Source organism: Acartia tonsa, chromosome 1, assembly GCF_053477335.1.
Source record: "Acartia tonsa isolate MP-2025a chromosome 1, ASM5347733v1, whole genome shotgun sequence".
NCBI classification, from domain to species: Eukaryota; Metazoa; Arthropoda; class Copepoda; order Calanoida; family Acartiidae; genus Acartia; species Acartia tonsa.
Window position 1 is genome coordinate 6,759,697 of NC_137260.1, and position 22,708 is coordinate 6,782,404.

At 31.4% G+C, this 22,708-nt stretch overlaps 1 protein-coding gene across 1 annotated transcript in view; it reads left to right on the plus strand.

The window, feature by feature from the left end:
• The window catches only part of LOC145307363 (protein big brother-like), a 140,443-nt gene that overhangs the window by 97,999 nt on the left and 19,736 nt on the right, over window positions 1-22,708 (plus strand). Inside the window, exons 5-7 of the mRNA XM_080149785.1 lie at window positions 18,100-18,243; window positions 18,585-18,637; window positions 20,479-20,566. Coding sequence (XP_080005911.1) covers window positions 18,100-18,243; window positions 18,585-18,637; window positions 20,479-20,566 — 285 coding nt within the window. The remainder of the gene's footprint in view (window positions 1-18,099; window positions 18,244-18,584; window positions 18,638-20,478; window positions 20,567-22,708) is intronic.

The following is a 22,708-nucleotide window of genomic DNA, read 5'->3' on the forward strand; positions in this document are numbered from 1 at the left end:
TGTACAAATTAATGGTAATCAATATCATATATTATCTTTTTCTCTACTTGAAAAAACAGTTACCCTCATGAAATGGTAGTTAAGACATCAAGGTCTTAGTAAGAGAGAGATAGAGAGAGAGATAGATAGATAGATATATTTAAATTAAAGATTGTTAGATAGATAGATATATTTAAATCAAAGATTGTTAGATAGATAGCGTGTCCTGGAGAAAGAATGTAAGAGGAAATTAAATCAATATCCTCATTAATGACAACTCTTTTGTCAGATTGTCTCCAGATTCCTCTCTATTTTCTCTCTTTATTTCTCTCTCTCTCTCTCTCTATTTTTTTTCAATCTTTCCGTGTCTCTATCTCTCTCTATTTTTTTCTCAATCTTTCCGTGTCTCTTTCTCTCTCTCTCTCTAAATTTTTTCTCAATCTTTCCGTGTCTCTATCTCCCTATTTTTTAAAGCGAAGCTTTTCTATAATTAGGGTCGGTCCGTCCGTCCGTACGTCTATAACGGATAGCTTATTTCGTTAATTTAGTCATGTTAGAAAGGTTTAATCGATTTCAAACTTTGCTGGTGATTCCTGTATTAGTTAGGTACGATTTAGAAAGCGTGGCAATTCTATAATCGTTACTAGAATGTCGTACGTCCATTTTAAACATGTTGATTTTCAACTTTTTAACAACAAAATTTGTATCAGATAAAATTATCCGATTGATCTGATTTTTTTAATAATGATTCCTAGGACAACAAAGTACAATATTATAAGCGAAGCATCTCTATAATCAAGTCATAAAAATGTAAGTATGTCCATAAACATTCTGTATCTAGAAGTTCTTCAACAAATTTACTTATAATTTTGCTTCGACTCTTATATATTTATATTCTGATTATTCAGTTCTGACACTATACAAGTGTTAAAGTCCGTTTGTCCTACCGTTTCAGTGCTTCGCTTTTATGGATGTTGTCATCCTTGTTTATCTATTGTTCTATCAATATATCTTTCTATTTATCTTATTATTTATCTATCCTTTATTATCTATTTTTTTATCTATCTATCTAAAAATAAATGTCTCTTTTTCTCTCTCCCTCTCACACACACTTTTTTCTCTGGTTTAATCTCTTTCTTTCTCTCAATTTTCTATCTATGTAATTATCTTTCTATCTATCTATAAAAAAAACCTACCCAACCAATACAAAACCTTCCTGAAAAGGAGAACTTAGAAGTTCCAGAAGAAAAAAAAATATTACGTTCATTCTATTAAGAATATCGAAGTCGAGAAATAAATAATGTTATGAAATAAAACCAATAAAGAAAAAGGAAATAAGTTGTAAACTTAACCTAACCTAACTATTGTTAAATCTCAGGCACCTCAAGCCCAAGGTATGCTCTATATAGATTAGATTATTAATGCAAAAGTTTGGGTACTTTTAGTATGAACTAAGATTTGAAAAATCCCCAAACTTTTCAAGCCAACGAATGAGGGAACGTGTACCAATTTAATTTCTAGTCCAATGTCCCCTTCCTTCCTGTAAATTCCCCCCTACCAATTGAAGAAATGAGAAGGGGAGGGGTTAATTTGGTGTCATCTAATTTTTTCTATTGGGAAAGGTGGTAGGTTGATACAATAGACTTAATATTAGATTCGGGTCTAATATTTTTTTAGTCTTTAATTTATCTATCTATCTAAACGAGGGATCCAAAGGGTTACATCCCCAATGATGATACCAAAAATAACCTTTTTTTATAGATCACAATTAGTGGTTGAAACGTTTGGACTTTAAATTTAATGAACCAACTATTCAATATAAGTCCCCAAAGTTGTTAAGCCAACAAATAAGAAAACGTTATTTTAAAACTAGTATAATAAACAAACCAATGTCCCCTAACTCACTGTATCTGATCAATCTATGAAATATCTATTATTAAAATATCCTCTATCTATTATAACTCTAATGTTTCCCTGTAGCTGAGAGCTAATTTTATCCATTATTGCATTCACTACAAGCCAATAAATTCTAGACACATTCTATAGATAGATAGATAGATAGATAGATAGATAGATAGATAGATAGATAGATAGATAGATAGATAGATAGATAGATAGATAGATAGATAGATAGATAGATAGATAGATAGATAGATAGATAGATAGATAGATAGATAGATAGATAGATAGATAGATAGATAGATAGATAGATAGATAGATAGATAGATAGATAGATAGATAGATAGATAGATAGATAGATAGATAGATAGATAGATAGATAGATAGATAGATAGATAGATAGATAGATAGATAGATAGATAGATAGATAGATAGATAGATAGATAGATAGATAGATAGATAGATAGATAGATAGATAGATAGATAGATAGATAGATAGATAGATAGATAGATAGATAGATAGATAGATAGATAGATAGATAGATAGATAGATAGATTGATAGAATAACATTTGGGGAGAAATTACCACATTTTAAAGATTATTGATTTTATATTAAGGCCCAAGTATGTTTATTTCATATGTTTTTTATTCTAGTGAGTAAAATAGCCTAAAACCATCCTAGGACTTAATTAAAACCTCTCTGAATTGGAGATCTAAACGGACAAAAAACATCACTTAATATAATATTTTTCTTTGTAACTATAAATATAAACATTAAGCTATAAAAATTGGAAAGAATTTTAATGAATATTATAGATTTGAAATCTGCATAAAATTTTAAGGAATTTTTATATAATTCGTTTTTTGTATAATTCTTTAATTATAAGCGCAAATACAAATTAAGTTAAATAATTTTGACATCTGTGATTGGTGGATTGAAAACTATCTGCGCCCTGATTGGAGAAGCTTAAGTGACGTACATCATTCAACCAATTAGAGCGCAGGTAGTTTCCAATCCATCTATCCTATTGTTCAAAATTTATTAACTTGAATTGGATTTGCGCTTTTAAATAATGAATTATATAAAAACGAATTTTTAAAAAAAAAATCCTTAAAATTTTATGCAGATTTCAAATCTATTATATTCATTAAAATTCTTTCCAATTTTTATAGCTTAATAAACATATATAAAAAAAGCTACTTTTGAAAGTAATAATTTTTGTTTACATTATGAAAACACCTTTTTCCAAAGTTAATCTATGCAAAGCTGATTAAAAAGCAATAAATAATTATAAAGTGAACTCCGTGGAATGCAAGGATATAGCAATAAAAGAATAGTTATTTATTGACAGCTTTCCGCGGATATAAAATGGAAAATTATAAGACTAAAACCAGTTTTGTGTGCCCCGAGGGACCGAAGGCCAAGTCTACCAAAACTGACATTAATTCCTTGATATTTATTTTTATATTCGTGGAAAGTTGTCTGTAATACAATGTAATACATTTCAGTATGACTGAAAATCGGTTCTAATCCACCGGATATTAAACGGTTTTGAAGCCATACTTCTTGGAATAGTTTTTCTTCAGATATCATATCCATTTCCTCCCTGACTTAATATAAAGTAAATTCATGTTGACATATTTATCAATATAATACATATCAATTAACAAGAAAGGTTATATCCATAAATAACGCAGCAATAACAACCAAAAAAGAACAGTAAAATATTTTACAGTGAAATAATATCATTTGGAAAAATGATCCTTTCGTAAAAGTAATATGATGTCTGTCTATCTGTCTGACTGTAGATTTAGATCTCGCTAACCGCTGAATCAATATTTTCTTTTTTTATGGTGAAGCTTCTTAAATGTCAAGGAAATGTTTATTACTATTTTGGAGGAGAATACTTCCACCTTATAAAAAGAAATCGCCCCTAGTGCACCTAGAGGCTCAATAATATAACATAAAATAAGAATTAATACTATCATATTTCCCTTTCGGCGTGAAAGTACTGTCGGAAAAACCTTAATTATAGAGTAGCCTTGCTATTAATAAGCATGCTATATAGAATATGAATTAATAAATCCTTATTGATTAAACGCTATTTACAATACAGTTCGCCCACACTTCCGTAAAATATTAAGAAGAACAGTGACTTAATTGGACCAATAAGAACCCAATGTTGGGACAGTCCGACCACGTTATAGGACAAAAAATGTACTGATATAGGTACGACGGGACAGCTATTTTTTATATTGAGTGAGCTATAAACGGTTGCATTTCTTAGGATAAGTATAATTAGGAAATTATCGTCTACAATTTGGAATCATATGTTACTACTTACTAAATATATTAGAGTAAATTAATAAAGCGGGCATGAGCTATATGATGTAACTCTGCCCACAGGGCGAGGACCCTGTCCCGATTTTAAATTGGTTCTTTGAAATCAGCTATTATAGTCGAAATTATAAACACAGTTAAGTCCCTGTAAAAAAAAGATAGATATATGCTAGCAGACGAAAAGTGTCTCCACCACTTAGTCCATGTTGTTGTCTGGGTTATACATTTATTTATCAAACAGTGAACAGTTAAGCTATTTTTACGGAAGCAATCACACACACCTCTATACATATATGATTAACATATTATTAAAGCTTATAATAACAATCAATAAACATACAGAAAAGGTCATTGGTCAAAAATAGAGTGTTTGATCAAATTATCGAAGTGCTACGCATGGTATATTTTGACAAAAGTAACGATTTATTTTAGTTTTGAATAGATATGCTTTGCTTATAACATTGCACCCTATCGTCCTAATTATCATACATGAAAAAATAAACTTAATATAATAGTTTTTATAACGTTAAATAATGTTGAAAACCCATTTTTTTCTAATTCTTTTACATAAATTATCATGCTAACTTTGAAATCAATAGCACAAGTCTAACAAGGCTATAATTACATTAAGAGTTATCCGTTTGAACAGACAAACAGGCCCCCTTACAGATGGGGGGGGGGTCATATTGTCCCCCCCCCTCTAGTTTTTCAATGTCATTTTTTTTGTAGGTAAGATGGAGTGCTGTGACTTCATGACTTTTTAAGTTTAGTAATTATGCGTCGGCAAGAGTTGATTTTATTAGGATATCTGGTCTGTGTCGGTCGTGGTGTCCGGTCAAAGTCGGTTGGGTAGCACCAAAATTAAAAATAAATTCTAAATAAATCTTAATTTCTACATTATGACTTTTGTGTATAAGGTAAGAACCTAAATTTTTTTGTGAATACTGAGATATCAATGACCTTATGAGAAAAGTGGTGTTATGACCGTTTGACCGCACCCTGACCGACTTTATGACCGATTTTTGTCCGACTTTTACTACAAACATATATCATGAATATCGTGGCTTCTATTACAGCTAGAGACCTATACATTTTTTTGGTAAATTCTTGAGCAACAATAAACGGTTTAAAATATTAATTGGCGCCGCCAACCGCCGTTTTACCGCCGTAACCGCCGAAAATGGCGGTTTCCGTTTTTTGCCGTTTTTCGTTGATGATCAGAAAAAGTATTTTTTTTGTTATGAAAAATAAAAGTTCGTCCTAAAATTTGATCATCCTAGCTGCAAAATTGGCCGCTCTACAGCTGTTTTAAAATTTAGCGGCTGGCCGCTAAAAAGCGGCTAAGGAGCGGCCTGACCGCTATGACTAGAAAAAGTAATTTTCTCTAAAAATACACATGAACCTCCAGGAAAAAATTTTACGTCTTTATCTGTAACAGAAGCCGAGATAGAGGGGGGGGGTCAATATGACCCCCCCCCCCCCCGATCTATTAAGGTGGGAATTGGGGCCCGATCTGTAAGGGTTAAACCAGTATAAAAGGTTTAGTTTTAAAGGCATTTAAATAAGATAAATATATTATAAAGAAACTTTCATAAAAGTTTAAAATCGATAGAGCCATTATATTTTGAACAATTGCAGAACTACATGTTCATTAGCTAATGAATTTGATAATCTAAGATATTTACAACATAATTACTACATTAGTTACCAGTCAGGGTGGGGACATTGGACTGAAAATAATACTGGTAACCAAAGTTTTGTACACTTGATCTCACATTGATTTGCTTGAAAACTTTGGGTACATTGATTGGGAAATGAAACTTGTAGTGTCCAATCTTTTCCAACATTAATCTACAGAAGGGATAATTATGTTTATCATAATATGGTTGTGAACGACAATTTATCGTCTATTGTCTTATCCCTTCAGATCCATGACTACTTCGGGTTTATCTAATATAAAAATTTTAGAATTTATGGTATGTTCTATAATTCTACAATATGTTGATAATTTCCCCCTCGCAATAAAGATACACAAAATAGAGGAATAAATGGAGATTTTTGTCAAGGGATGGTTTCAGGCTATTTTAAAGGTGATAAAGCCAGAGACAGAGGGAACAATGGCCTGTTTATTATACTAGTCCCCAAAGTTTTGAATAATGTTTTGGCTTACCAATTTTGGGGACAGTCACTTAGTGAATTTTGATTGGTTGTCTAATTGAGTTAGGTATTCAGACGTTTCATCACTAATTTTAATCTACAGAAGGGGTAATTATGTGTAGTAGCATCTGCATATTAATTTATCGGCCATTGTCTTATCCCTTTTAGAAAAAGCTATAGTGATAAATGCTTTGTATTTTCCAAGGGCAGGTCTTAAGCTATTCTATACACAGGAAAAGGTTAAACTCTACCAAAAAAATGTAATGATAAAATCAATATTATCAATCTATATCTAAAACCTATATCAAACTGTTAAATAAAATCGTTTCGCCTATTAGGGATTGAAAATTGTCAAATTGGTACCACAATGTAGTATACACTAGCGGATTCGCCCCTAGCCTCTAGGGGCTTTGCCCCAAGTTTTTAAAAAAATTAAGTATCCTCACTAAGGTAACCCCACTACTTTCTGTTTTAAAAAAAATTGAGGGGGATTTTTTTTCTGTTGTTTGGGGGGGTTGTGGGTGTCCCACCCCCCAAGAAAATAGCCTAAAACCACCACAGGACCAGTAAGTATATTCCCTGAAGAGTAGAATCCGATCAGTTCAGTGGTTACCGAGATCTTAAGGTACAGACAGACGGACAGACATCATTCTACTTTGTATTATATATAGATAGATAAATGGATAGGATGATATGAATATGGAGAGTAAGAGATATAAGTTTTCCGGAATTTTAATGTAGGGAGGAGGTTTGAAATCTGCATCAAATTTTAAGGATTTTTTTTATAAAATTCGTTTTTTGTATAATTCTACAGGTACAGACAGACGGACAGACATCATTCTACTTTGTATTATATATAGATAGATAAATGGATAGATAGATAGATAGGATGATATGAATATGGAGAGTAAGAGATATAAGTTTTCCGGAATTTTAATGTAGGGAGGAGATTTGAAATCTGCATCAAATTTTAAGGATTTTTTTATAAAATTCGTTTTTTGTATAATTCTTTATCTAAAAGCGGAAATACATATTAAGTTAATTAATTTTGACCAATAGGATAGGTGGATTTTAAACTACCTGCGCTCTAATTGGTTGAATGATGTACGACATCCAATCAGAGCGCTGATTTTTTAAATCCACCAATCACGGATGCCAAAATTAATCAACTTAATTTGTATTTCCGCTTTTAGATAAAGAATTATACAAAAAACGAATTTTATAAAAAATCCTTAAAATTTGATGCAGATTTCAAATCTCCTCCCTACATTAAAATTCCGGAAAACTTATATCTCTTAATGGAGAGTAACAAACAGATAAACAAAATAATAGATAGATATCGAGATGTAAAAATGGACTATAAACGATACTATTATTTACCAATGGAATGTATATCAATTTATCGTTCATTTTCTTATCCCTTAAGATTCCTGCTTTTTTGAAATAGACACAATTAAAACCATTTGCAGAGCATTTGTATCGAGGCGCGGGACAAATCAATTTTATTTGCATTATTTTAAACCAGGGAGGGAGGGATGGACACTGGGCTGTTTATTACACTAGTCCCCGAAGTTATATAAAAACGTTTTCTTTTTCGCTTGCTTAGCAACTTTATGGACTTACGTTTAATTTTAATTGATTAGTTTATTAAGTTAGGCGTCCAAACGTTTCAACTAATAATTGTAAACTACAGACAGGGTAATTTGTATAATATCATTGGGGATGTACATCAATTTATCGGCCATTGTCTTATCCCTTTAGACCCCTGATTTTAAACACATGGAGATTTTCCATGGCTATTAAGGGATAAGACAATGGACGATGAATTGATCTACATCCTAATTGATAATAAACAAAACTACCCTGCATTGGATGGATTTATAAATAAATGGATATATAAGTAAATGCATGCATGGATATATAAAATAATATATGGATAGTAGGGTGGGCCCATTTCACCCTTTTTTTAGATTTTACTGTTATCATAAGTTGTGGAAGTCATATATATGTATGATAAGCCCCATTCAAGTTTCAAAAGTGACTTGGCTATTATGGCTGCCGGCGCGCGGGGGGTATAAATATTTCCCACCCCCTTATAAAACCAAAAATTTAAATTCCTTCAAACACAGGCATGTTGCATATCAAAATGACCGCATTGAAATGCTGATTGCCAATCTGAAAACCGTTTTCAAAAATATTGCTCCTAGTTCGAATAAGATCTCATTAAGTACCTAAAAACAGCTGATTTAGTCAAAATTGTTCATTTTAGTAGGTTATTTGAAAATCATTTCAGACTGAATCAATATTTTTCGAAACGATTTTCAGATCTGTAATCAGCATTTCAATGCGGTTATTTTGATATGCAACATGCCTGTGTTTGATGGAATTTCAATTTTTGGTTTTATAAGGGGGCGGGCACATTTTATACCCCCCGCGCGCCAGTTGTTTTTGGCTTTAAAAACCTCTTTCAAGTTTTACAGGGTTTTATATTGGCCCAGTAACCCTTGCCAATGTCTACTAATGTGAAATTCCAAAATCGACCCACCCTAATGGATAGTAGAATATATGGAGAGATACATAGATAGCACAATAAAATATTAATTTTTCTAAATAAAAAAATTAAGTAAAATAAATATTATTTGTAACTGAAGGGAAATGAATATAAAAAGGGGAGTTATTTAATAATGATTATATTATCCCGATAACTATTATTACATAAGTAAGTATAATTTTTTTAATTTACAAATTATAAACATTATAATAACCTTACTTGTTGATTTATAAGGAGCAAAGCTTATCTAAATTTACTTTAACTGTTTGCTTAATAAAGGGGTAATTTGCAAGGATCTAAAGGGATACGACAATGAACGAGAAATTGATGTACATCCCCAATGATGATACACAACATTACGCCTTCTGTAGATTAAAATTAGTGGTTGAATCGTTTGAACAATCATTTTAATCAACCGATCAAAATGCACCAAAAGTCCCCAAAGATGTTCAGCCAATGAATAAGAAAACGTTATAATAAAACTTTGGAGACTAGTGTAATAAACAGCCCATAGTCCCCTCTCTGGTAATAAGTTCTTAATAATGCACATGTATACTTAGCATTAAATTGAATTATTTAAGAACTTTCTTAGAAATATTGATCGTTTGCCTGTCTGATTTTCTGAGCTTCGTTTTTATAGATGTTATTTTCCTTGTTTAATTCTAGGGTTAAGTTATAATTTTGTAGACTTAGGGAAATTGATAAATAATTAGGGACTTTGCTAGTAATGATTTTATGGAAATTAAATTACAGACAAATTGATAGATAGATAGATAGTTAGTTATTTAGAGGTAGATAGATAGATCTTTTAGTAGAAGACCCGGGCCATCATTTTTTTTATAATTTTGAGTATAACTTAAAACTGGTTTTAATTCAGTTGAAATAAATTGGATTTGGAGCCATACTGGAATAAATTTCATTTCGAACCACATAATAATTAATTATTTTTTACTGTATTAATACAATAAAAAAAATCAGTTAATTTAATGTTTTTATATCATGATGAAAGCGTATTATAATATTTTATAATATAATTAAATCAATGCTTATTTATTGTCATGAAATTTTGTAAATCGGATTTTATATAAAAAATATGTAAGTATGTACTAAGGTTAAAAAGAACCCGTAGTATATCACTTCTAATTATCCATCCAGCCATTTCTTAATTAAATATTTTCTATCCATCTATCTATTCATCTATCTATCCATCTATTTATTCATCTATCTATCCATTTATTTATTCATTTCTCTATCTATCCATTTATCCATCAATTTATCTATATTTCTCGGGGATGAACGATTGATGTAGATTCCTAATCAATACAACAATATTAAAATTTTTGGTTGATATGTTTAAACACTGCTTTTTGGAAACAACCAATCAAGCCAAATTTAAACTTTGGGTATCACTAAAATTTACAGTCCAATTACCCCTCCCTCCCAGGTTTCCTACATACATACTATAAAATTAAGAAATTATGTTAAAAATAACATATTGCTTTAGAAAGAAAGTAATGGCTATTTTTTTAGGATTGTTAGTTTTACTGCTTTAGTTACGTTTCAATAGGTTTTAGTACTTTTATTACTAAGATAGATATATATATATATATAGAGAGAGAGAGAGAGAGAGAGAGAGAGAGAGAGAGAGAGAGAGAGAGAGAGAGAGAGAGAGAGAGAGAGAGAGAGAGAGAGAGAGAGAGAGAGAGAGAGAGAGAGAGAGAGAGAAGAGAGAGAGAGAGAGAGAGGAGAGAGAGAGAGAAAGAGAGAGAAAGAAAGAGAGAGGGGGTTAGAGAGAGAGTTAGGAGAGAGAGAGAGAGAGAGACAGAGAGAGACAGAGAGAGAGAGAGACAGAGAGACATAGAGAGAGAGAGACAGAGAGAAAGAAAAAGAGAGAGAGAGAGAGAGAGAGAGAGAGAGAGAGAGAGAGAGAGAGAGAGAGAGAGAATAGAGAGACAAACGTACGAACAAAATAATAAATAGATAGATATAGAAATTAATTGATATAATATTAGAATTTGAATATCGTGTATGCCTAATTATTTAGTGATTAGGGAAGTTGTGGTAATTGAAAGGTTTTCAACAGACAAATTTCGGATTTCTGTATAGGATACTAAGTCTATTTGGGGTTGGGAATAAATAAGACGAAAACACTTCATATAATGTGTTTTACATCCCCAATGATAGTGAACAAAATCATCATTTCTATAAATTTTGACCCAATCAATCAAAATTCTTCAAAAAAAATTCAGTTTTTAAGCTACCTAGTAAGTGAGAGATCGTGTTTTTAAACTTTGGTCATTAGTATAAATTGCAATCCATTGTCCCGTACCTCCCTGTTCTATCTACTTTTTCTCTTTACCTCTCTTTTGTTAAACTCCCCCCCTCCATTTCATACTTCTTCTTCTATTTTTCTCTCTATAATTCTCTATTTTTTTCTTTTCTTCCCTATTTAATGTTTAAACCGTATGTATTGTATGTATGTGTGTTTTATAGATGAAGGAATAAGGCTATAAGTTGAAAAAAGACTCTCTTATGTGTGTTGTAAAAAGGTTGGTTTCTTTCCATCAAATCATCTATTCGAGCACGGAAACCCCCATCCCCAACCCCATTTGTATTTTACTTGGGTTAGGTTAGGTTATATTGTATAGCCACGCAGGGTTTAGGGCACCGCAGGGTTAGGGAACCGCAGGTTTTTAAGGAAAGCACCAATATAACTATTACTATTTCTATGAAAATTATATTGGTTTAAATGAGGGATATAATAGCAAGTTTGAAATTCTTAATACTAATTAATTTCCCCCTACAAAATAAGACATATACAAGTTTTCTCAAGAAAAAATAATATTTGCAATTATCATATGGTTATTTTTATGGGGTGATTTTTTTTAAGAGGGTGCAGACATCTTACCCAAAAGTAAGTTTAGACCAATAATAAGCTTCATTGTAAAGGAGAACCATAACGGCCCATTTTAAGCCTTCCGACATATAGAGAGATAGACAAGCACCCTGTTACTTTTATAAAAGCATTATCTTTATTTAGTTCAAGGCATTCTCCTTGATCTTACTAGTACTGTCATTTCTCTTACTTTGCAGAAGTAGGATATATTTTCAACGTCTTTAGTATGACCTAGGGAGGTCAAGATTAATAATTATCCTTCAGTAGTTATATCTCTGTCTCAGTCGCATATTTTCTCTTTTAGGAAGAAAGAAAAAAATATTTATTCTTACAATGAGAGGGAGGGGACATTTTGAACTGTAAATTATACTGGTATCCAAAGTTTTATTATCACGTTATCTTATTCATTGGCTCTAAAACGTTGGGTACTCAGTATGGGTACTACTAGTGTTCACACTTTTAAACCAACAGTTTAATCTACAAAAGGGGTAGCTTTTTGTATTATCATTGGGGATGTATATCAATTTATCGTCTATTGTCTTATTCCTTAAGATCACTGAAAGAACAACATAAAATAATAGATAAAAACATACATCGTGTAACTTTTTCTCTACTTCATATATCAATGTTAGGTATAATGAAATTATATCTAACACTAACATATACCATATGAATGCCTTACTGTGATGACAGGCAAATTCAGTGACTGATTTTGTACAGTTCATATTCTGTACATGTAGTTCTTTTATCGAGTTTTACAAATATTTGTTGAAATTTACAGAACAGAATATTAATTAAACTTTGAGGAATAGTATTTTCAGCGATGTAAGGGATAAGACGATGGCCGATAAATCGATGTGCATCTCCAATGATGATACATTAAAGTACTCCTCTTTTAGATTACAATTAATAGTTAAAACGTTTGGACACTCAACTTAATGAACCAACCGACCACAGCTTAATAAAAATTTCCCAAAGTTGTTGAGCCAACAAGTAAGAAAATCTTCGGGGACTAGTGTAATAAACTGCCAAAAGCCCTTTAGTGGTTATTTGTCTTGGTACTTTATAAACTTGCGTACATTCTGGGACTGCTGGGTATCTGTCCCACTTACTGTTTATTTGGCACTTTTACTAGATTACATTTTTAGCAAGGACATCGAGGGATATTTTAGTCTAATATTTACTTTTTCGTTAGAAGGTTGGTGACCGTTAATTACAGTGGTACCCAAAGTTTAATACCTACGTAATCATATTCTTTAGTCAAAAACTTTGGGTGCTTTTATTAAATCTTCATTGAATTGTACAAATTATCAGTGTCTATGTCCTACTAAACTTTAAGTTTAATTTAAAGAAGGGGTAATTTTGTTTATCGTAAATTGCATTGTACTTACATCAAGTTATCGCACAGTATCTTATCCATTAAGATCCCTGGTAATAATTTACATGTAGCGTTAATGGAATCATTTAATGATGATAAACATAATTACCCCTTCTGCAGAGTAAATGGTTTTTATGAAAGTAACCACTGTTTTTAAGCCAACGAATTAAGAAACATATTAATAAAAACTTTGGGGACCAGTATAATTTACATTCCATGTTTTCCTATCCCTCTCCATGGAAACACTGATATTGGGCATAACAAACAATTAGCTACTCTTATTATAGCCTAGGTTTATTCGTTCATATATATGTATTAATGTATGTATACGTTGTGTATTTAATCAGATAGAGATGGGACAATGGCTGTTTATTACACTAGTCCCCAAAGTTTTATAATAACGTTTTCTTACTCGTTTGCTTAACAACTTTAGGACTTAATAAATTTTGATTGGTTGATTCATGAAGATAGTTGTTCTAGCGTTTTAGCCACTAATTTTAATCTACAAGAAGAATAATTTTGTGTATCATCATTGGGGATGTAAATCAATTTTGGCCATTGTCTTATCCTTTTAGAACCCTGTATTAATCTACCTATGTATCCTATAGTATAAAGTAATAAGCTTTTTTTGTCTGTAGCGAAGGATCTCGCTAACCGCTGAACCGATATGGTTCTTCTTTACAGTGAAGCTTCTTACAGGCTCTGAGATGGTTTTAGGCTATTTGATTTTTTAAAAATAAGTATGAGTAGGGATTTAGGCTATTTTTCTGCCCTTCGAATATAGAGCCCCTAGATGCTAGGGGCGCAGCTGCAGGTATCTATATAATCTGGAATAAAATTGGCTGGAAATATTCTACTTGGTATTATAATGATAATAACAAAACTATCCTTTCTGCATATTGAAATAACAAATCCTCAAAGTTTTTAAGCCAACGAATGAGAAAATGTATTAATAAAACTTTTGGTACCCGTATAAATTGCAGTCAATTGTCTCCTCCCTCTTTTCCTATTTTATACACCCTACAATATGAATATACGTTATATAAACGCTTTATTGTTATAATGTCATTCGATCATCAACATATTGATAAATCATCGTAAAACGATCATTATTGCCCTATCTATATATCCCCCGTATTGATATATCTATCTATCTATTGATGTATCTAGCTATCAAAATATATTGATAAATCATCGGTAAACGATCATTACCATAGCATCACAATAGATCTGATATACGTGGATATATTGACAAGGGAAAATTTGTCGTTAATTTAGGTTGCTACAGTGGTCCTTATTTATTGGTCAGTTCGTTCATCCAGTAAAAGGGTAAATGGGGTCTATGCGGGGTAAAGTTTTTTCAGCCAGCTTCAAGTATCTCTTTATAAGAGCACTAGAGGCTTCGCTCCTAGCCGCTAGGGTCTTTGCCCTAAGAGGTAATTCTTAGGAAATTAAGTATTTCTGGTGCTGCCATTTTATGTTAAGTAGTTTCCCCAGAAAACAATTTTTTGGGGGGCGGGAGTTCCACCCCCCCCCCCAAGAAAATAGCTTAAAACCACCACAGAACAGGTATATACCCTGAAGAGTAGAATCTGATTGCTTCAGTGGTTACCGAGATCTTAAGGGACGGACAGATAGACGGACAGACATCAAGCTACTTTGTATTATAGATATGAAAATCTGGTGTAACATCCAATTAATATCATATCGATCATAGCATCACGCCTTTGTCCCAAATTTCGCTTTCTCTTCATAGATTCCCCCCCAATTTTTATGATAAATACGAAAATTTATTAATAACTAAAACGATTAGGTACAATTTAGGACAGAAAGAAGATTTCATAACATCCTCATTCTGCTATTTGTTGGCTTACAAACATTGATAAACCATTAGACATTGATTTTGTAATTTTGTAATCATAGACGGGGGGGGGGGGGGGGGGCATTAATATGTTAAAAGTAGTTTTCTTTTCTTTTCAAGTGATTTTTATCGACCGTTTTGTTAAAGTCAAACATACAACCTTAACGAAGATAAAATATAAGAAAAAAAGAGTTTATTACTGATCAAAAAAAGCATCATTAGACGAACAAATCAGAAAGTTTTTCAATAACACCAAAAACTATAAATCATCGAAATTTCGATATATATCATTTAAATAAATAATCTAAATCAGCTTAAGACGTTTCTTTTAACCTAACTAGCGGCTGTGCCCCTAGCATCTAGTCGCTCTGTATTTCAAGAGCTAGGAAATGGCAAAAAAATGGCCTAAAACCATCCCAAAACATAAATCCGGAAATGAAATAGCCTAAAACTATCCTGGGATATATTTGAAGATTCCTTGAAAAGGAGAACTAAATCGGTTCAGCGGTGAGTGAGATCCTTCGTTACAGAGAAAAAAAGCTTACTACTTTATATAATAGGATATGTAATGGAACATTAATACGTTTTGCGTTTTTATTTATAGATTTTATTGTTTTATCCGCTTTATCGAAGAAACACCTCTAACCCATTTCCCCCTTAACTTTCAATAAAAGTTGATTATGATTTTTTGTTGCGAAAAAAAAACACTCCAATTATTGCACAGTATGAGATTTATTTTGCTTTTTAATAGGGAAAGAGATAGATAGATATGTCGATATGGGGATGGATGGATAGATAGATATGTCGATATGGGAATGCATAGATAGATAGATATGTCGATATGGGGATGGATAGATAGATAGATATGTAGATATAGGGATGGATAGCTAGATAATGATAATTTTCGATAATTTATCAATATGTTGATGATCGGAAGACACGATGAACTATTAATGTATCTTCCCTCAAACTTTATTTACTAGATTCTACTTTTGGTAGCCTAAAATTGTTAGTAAATCAGGGGGGGGGGGATATTGCATTGTAAATTACATTGGTTTACAAAGTTTTATAACTACGTTATTTTATTCGTTGGCTCAAAAACTTTATAGACTTTGATTAATAGGCTATTATATTAATCTAAAGAAGAGATATTTTGTTTATCATCATTGGGGATGAATATCAGAAAGCATATTCTTTTACTATCCCTCGTCCCTGGTTTAAATGGATAGATAAAAAATAACTCCTACTGCTTTGTTTGAATTATTTACTGTCAATTAGACTGGATTTTTCATTCAAAATTAATTTTAAATTTTTTGATATGTCAAATTCGATTTCATTTAAATAGCTGATAATTAAAAAGATTATACAGTACATGCCAATTCTTATATCAAAGTATCGGGATGTTTGACTGTCTTTGTTTGTTTCAGTATGTAGCTTAGGATTTCGCCTTTGGTCCGATATGGTTCTCCTTTGTAATGAAGCTTCTTATAGGTCCAGGGGGGGGGGGGTTATACCTCCACCCTTATAAGAGAAATCTCAGGATGATTTTAGGATTATACTTCTCAAATTAAGTCTTGGGTTTGTTTAAGGCTCTGTTTATGCTTCCTAATGTCCTAATTCCAATCCAATGTCCAAAATCCTCGAATGATTATTTTTTATAAGAAGCTACAATTGAAAACAGAAATGTCAACCTGCTTTAAATTAAATAAAATTAATTTCTCTCTGTTTATTTTATTGACATAAGTAAGAGATAATGAATTTTTATTTGAACTTAATCACTTATTACATATCAGAGATGTATGGATAGGCTTACATAATTTGCTAAAACATTTAAAAACTTACTGCTGCTATGTCAGATGCGCGACCTTGATGTATAAGTAAGGGGTACGAATAATCAAAATCAGTTAGGACTTCCAGAAAAAGGCTGGAAAAGGTCGTTGATCAAAGAATTTGCTGTCTGCAATACTTGGATAGTAGAAAAGTGTTATGAATGAAGAAAGGGTTAAACTATTTTCCAGTATGGCGTCGAAACCGATTAATATCCGCTTAATTAGAGCCAGTTCTCAGCCATACTTAAAATTCATGTATAGCATCATAAATCATAAAATTAATACCAGTTTTGGTAGTGCGGGCATTTGGCCCCTGGGGGCTAATAAACTAAGTTTTAATCTTATGACTTTTAATTTTAATATCCGCGGAAAACTGTCTATAATACGATGCGATAAATAAAAATTCTAATGACCTACCCCTTTCTCCATATAACATGTATGTATAATGTACATATTTGTTTTTAAACTTAATCATTACATTAAATACATATTGTCATTTAAAAGCACTGTAAAAAATAAATTCAATTCTAATTCAATCCATTGATCTACACCACTAGTGATGATGATGAACAAAATTACCCTTTCTGGAGATTAAACTAATTGCTTTAAGAGTTTGGATCAACCAATTAAGAATTAATAAAAGTACCCAAAGTTTTCATCCAATGAATAAGAGTATTCAAATTTTAGTTTATTTCCCTCCTATAACAATATTAACGGACAGACCCTATTAATAGAGTAGCTGCCCTTGATTTTTTACAGTGTTTTTAGACACAAGCCATTATATAAAGTACGTTGACTCTAAAATTTTATAATAATTATAAGCGTGTCAAGCTTAGCTTATTTGTTCTACTTTGAGTATATATGAAAAATGCAATAAAATGATATAATTTTAACAATATACGACAAATTATGATAAATAAAATAAATCAACCCTACTGTAGATTATAATCAATTGTGGATAAGTTATGACCAACCAATCAAGATTTGATAAAAAAAACAAAGTTTTCAGGTAACGAATGAAAGAACGTGTGTATTAAAACAAATTTACAGTCCCTCCCTGATTCTAAATATTAGACTAAAAGATGACCGAACTGACCAAAAAATAATGTTCAGTCCATGTTAGCAACCTAATTTGGTGACAATTTTTCCCCTGTCATAATATCCATATATATTCTACATCCATTGAAATATCCTTTTTTTATTTCAGGTGCACCTACGAGCTCCCTTCATCCTGAACGGTGTGTGTGTCCGGTGGCGAGGCTGGCTGGACCTGGAGCGTCTTGATGGGGTGGGTTGTCTCGAGTTTGACGAGGATAGTGCCATCTGTGAGGACGCCAAGCTTAAGGAGCAGGTACGTATGTATATACCCTAGTTGTAGAGTAGTAACTAATACACTGAAACAGGAGACTAACAGACAATCTGATTAATGGATAGACTGAACAAAAACAGACATAAGACATCCAAAGAAGATAGACATAAGGACAGACGGCAAAGACAGACATAAACGACAGGCATAGCAAAATGCTTTCTACTCTTTTGTATCGACTTGGCTGTGTTAGTATTCCCGACTCTATTGTAGGTGGGCACAGGGTCTTTGGGAAAGGAACATACAGTTATCTAACCCCTTCCCCCTCTAGTGTTTTGTTCTATTAATAGACAAACAGACAAAATAAGATATTTTCATTTTTGTAGGTTGAATCGTATAACAGAAGACTTAGAGAATTAGAAGAACAAACTAAAGCTAGGTAAAAACTTTTTTTTTTTCATTTTTATGTAATTAGCTACTTCATCCCTAGACTCTTAGGTAGGTGGAAGAACATTGACTATAACCTACTTAAAATAGTTAATTGTTCTAGAAAAAACATAGATCTCAAGGAAAACAATTCTATTACAAGATAATCTTCTTTTAAACATAAACATTTAAGGCAATATATATTGCTAGAAAAGTTTTGAGTTTTGTAATAAAACAAGGACAATACTGTCGATAAAAAGTGTAGAAAAAAAACAATTATCTTTTGACAAATTGTAAAATTACAGATCTATTTGCATGGCAACTGCGTAAATTTCTTTTTATTAACACAAAAGCCTTAGTTTCAGAGTAGCTTCACAACTCATAAAAATTGCTAAAAATATACGTAATATTTTATCTTCTATTTCACGCCATGGTATTTAGTCGACCAGAAATTAAATATTTCAACAAGAACAATTTTAGACATCGTACCGAAATTTCTATATGATAAGTCTATTAATACGTCATTCCGTCCATCCGGATAGTAGTTAGTGTTGATTCATGCATGTTAGAATGTCCTATCGTTTTCAAACTTTGCACCATGATTCCTGTAACACTTAGAAATAATTTAGAAAGCGTAGCAACTTTATAATTATTCTCAGAAAGTCCCTAGGTTCATTTAAAACACATTTTAAACTTAATGACTTATGTTCTATCAGTGTAAAATCATAAAAAAACTGAAAAAATATTTGGATTTTAAAAAAATATTTAAAGAAGAGCTTTACATTTTATTTGTTTCTTTAGAAAGTAAATTAATTGTGCAGAAATTATTTGTTCAAGAAAATTAATATGCGCGCAATTTATTTTTAGTACTTTTTAAAACTTGCGGTTTCAAGAAAAAATATTGAGATAGGAGAATGATTTTCTATTTATCAATCTATTCCGGTTTTCTATTTATCTATCTATCCAGGTTTTCTATTTATCTACCAGGCTTCAACACAGCTATGTTCAACTATCTATCTATCTAGGTCAAGACATCTAGCAGGCTTGGTATCTTCAGCTAGTCAACACCAGTTATCTATCTAACTATATGTCCAACTATCTATCTATATATCTAGGTCAAGACATCTAGCAGGCTTGTATCTTCAGCTAGTTAAGACCAGTTATCTATCTAACTAAATGTCTAACTATCTATCTATCTAGGTCAGGACATCTAGCAGGCTTGGTATCTTCAGCTAGTCAACACCAGTTATCTATCTAACTAAATGTCTAACTATCTATCTATCTAGATCAAGACATCTAGCAGGCTTGTATCTTCAGCTAGTTAAGACCAGTTATCTATCTAACTAAATGTCTAACTATCTATCTATCTAGGTCAGGACATCTAGCAGGCTTGGTATCTTCAGCTAGTCAACACCAGTTATCTATCTAACTAAATGTCTAACTATTTAACTATCTAGATCAAGACATCTAGCCGGCTTGGTATCTTCAGCTAGTCAACATCAGTTATCTATCTAGCTATATGTCTATCTAACTATCTAGGTCAAGGACTCAAGACATCTAGTAGGCTTGTATCTTCAGCTAGTTAACACCAGTTATCTATCTAGCTGTATGTCTATCTATCTATCTAGGTCAAGACATCTAGCAAGCTTGGTATATATCTAACTATTTTTATAATTATCTATCTAGGTCTAGACATCTAGCAGGCTTGGTATCTTCAGCTAGTCAACACCAGTTATCTATCTAGCTATATGTCTATCTATCTATCTAGGTCAAGACATCTAGCAGGCTTGGTATCTTCAGCTAGTCAACACCAGTTATCTATCTAACTATATGTCTAACTACCTATCTATCTAGGTCAAGACATCTAGCTGGCTTGGTATCTTCAGCTAGTCAACACCAGTTTGGTTCACATCACCATTTACAGTCAGATTTTCTTCTAGAGGTAACATTTAAATTTTGAACACAGCATAAGGAAAAAGGATAAGAGGATGAATACTCACCCCAATTTCATCGTAAAATATTACTTCCCCCCTACTAAAATAATTTGTCTGCTATTTATCTAAACCGTCCGCGGCTTTTTGCATCTTAATCATAACCTATTCTATATATGTAAAAAAAAATTTAAAAAAATTTATCTTATTAATTATTATTATTTTTCTGTAATTTATTATGTTTTTAAAAAAATTAAAGAAAATATTTTAAATACAATTTGATTTAGAATCTTAAAAAACAAACAGCCGCGGACGGTCTTAGTGCAGCAGAAAAGTATGTTTCGCCTAGTTTAAAAATAGGAGGGTTCACCTTTTATGATCAAAAATTTATTTTTTTTTCAAATTAGCCTAAATGTAATATTTAAATCTAATTAACATGATAAAACTTTTAAATGTTTACTAATAAAAAATTAATAGTTTAGCTCTCAGCCACCAGGTTCGCTAGTTGTCTACTTCAAAGACATACATTAAAACTAAGGCTAAATATTAAATAAAAAATTTCATAACTGAATAATCTAAATAAGTGAATAATCTGTAATGCTATCTATGTTCTTTCTCAGACAATACTCGTTTATACAATATTTTTAACATTTTCAAGTGATGTTATTTACCCCTCAGGGTTTTGCCCTTTAGTGACAAAAATCCAAAACAAGAAAAATACAGGCAAAATAAAATTTTATGAACGCTTTGATATTCTAGTTCTATATCCAAAGCTAGATGGCACTGAAAAACTGATTATTATAATTTACAATCAAATGTTCATATTAAATTTGTAAAAACGTTTATTTATTAAAAAATATAAGTTAGATAGACTGCAATATAAATCTTATAAGCTAATAATGAGTGTTATGATTAAAGTCAGTAGCAAAGTCATGAAAAATTAATAATGATAATTTTATATTCTTCCATTAGGTTTCATCAGAATGGATGATAATTCAAAATATTTCTATTTCATCCTATAAAAATTAGATTTATGCTTCAAACAGCAACTATAATTGCCTTGAAATTATATTTAATTTCAAGATATTCCCATTTTGAAAAGTGGTGGAATAACATTATAAATTCAGCGCGGCAATTGCTCAATATAGGCCTCTAGGCCCACTGCCTATTTTAGTCCTTCAAATACCTCGATTTCTCTCTTTTATTATTTTCTCTATGGAACACAGTAATAGTGTCTGACTGATTATGACGTAACAAAAAAAATTAGCCAATGAGAGGCCGTTATTGACCAATGGTAAAATTTATAGTTGCCTCTCATTGGCTAATTTTTTTTGTTACGTCATAATCAGTCAGACACTATTACTGTGTTCTTAAATTTTCTATCTTTTCTCCTATTTTTCTATCTATCTATCAATTTATCTAAACTTTGATATCTCTGTTCGGTGTTTTCATCTTACAAAATAAAGAAATTAATATCCATCTATATACTATACAAATATATTACTTTATGTTCTAGGTTTCTAGAATAGCACCCCAATCTTTAAAAATCATTAGGAATAGAACCCCTATACATTTTGTAAACCTAAATGGGCTTATTCTCGATAGTATCTAACCTTACTGGTCTTTGGTCGCCTAGACTCATTTCCTATTTAAAGTTTTTTGTATTATGTATTTCTATATACTTTTTTTTATAGCTTAGATAGAAACTAAAATACTTAAAATATCACCAAAAAAATTTTTCAATCTTATTCTACTATAAGAATGTCAACAAATACTAAATGATATCTTGTCGACTATCATTATTGCTTTTTGTAACCTACCAAAATACCACACTCTAACCTTAGATTATTCTTAAGTATAGTACGCAATGTACAGTAGACTGGCCCAAAAAAAACATGAATTTTTAAATCTTTGCCATATCAATTTGCAGTTACCTTGAAGTTGTTACCGGCTCAAATGTAGACCTTTTAGTGAAAACTAGACCTCTCTACAATGAAAATTGATCTCGAAATTTCAATCTTAAGCTTTTTATCAAAAACTTCATATTTTCATGATTTTAACAAGAAATAATTAAAGAACTGCCAACCTAAAATAATGTAACTAGAGTTCAAATATGAAGCAATTATAAAAAGTAGGCAGAACCGCCATTCCTG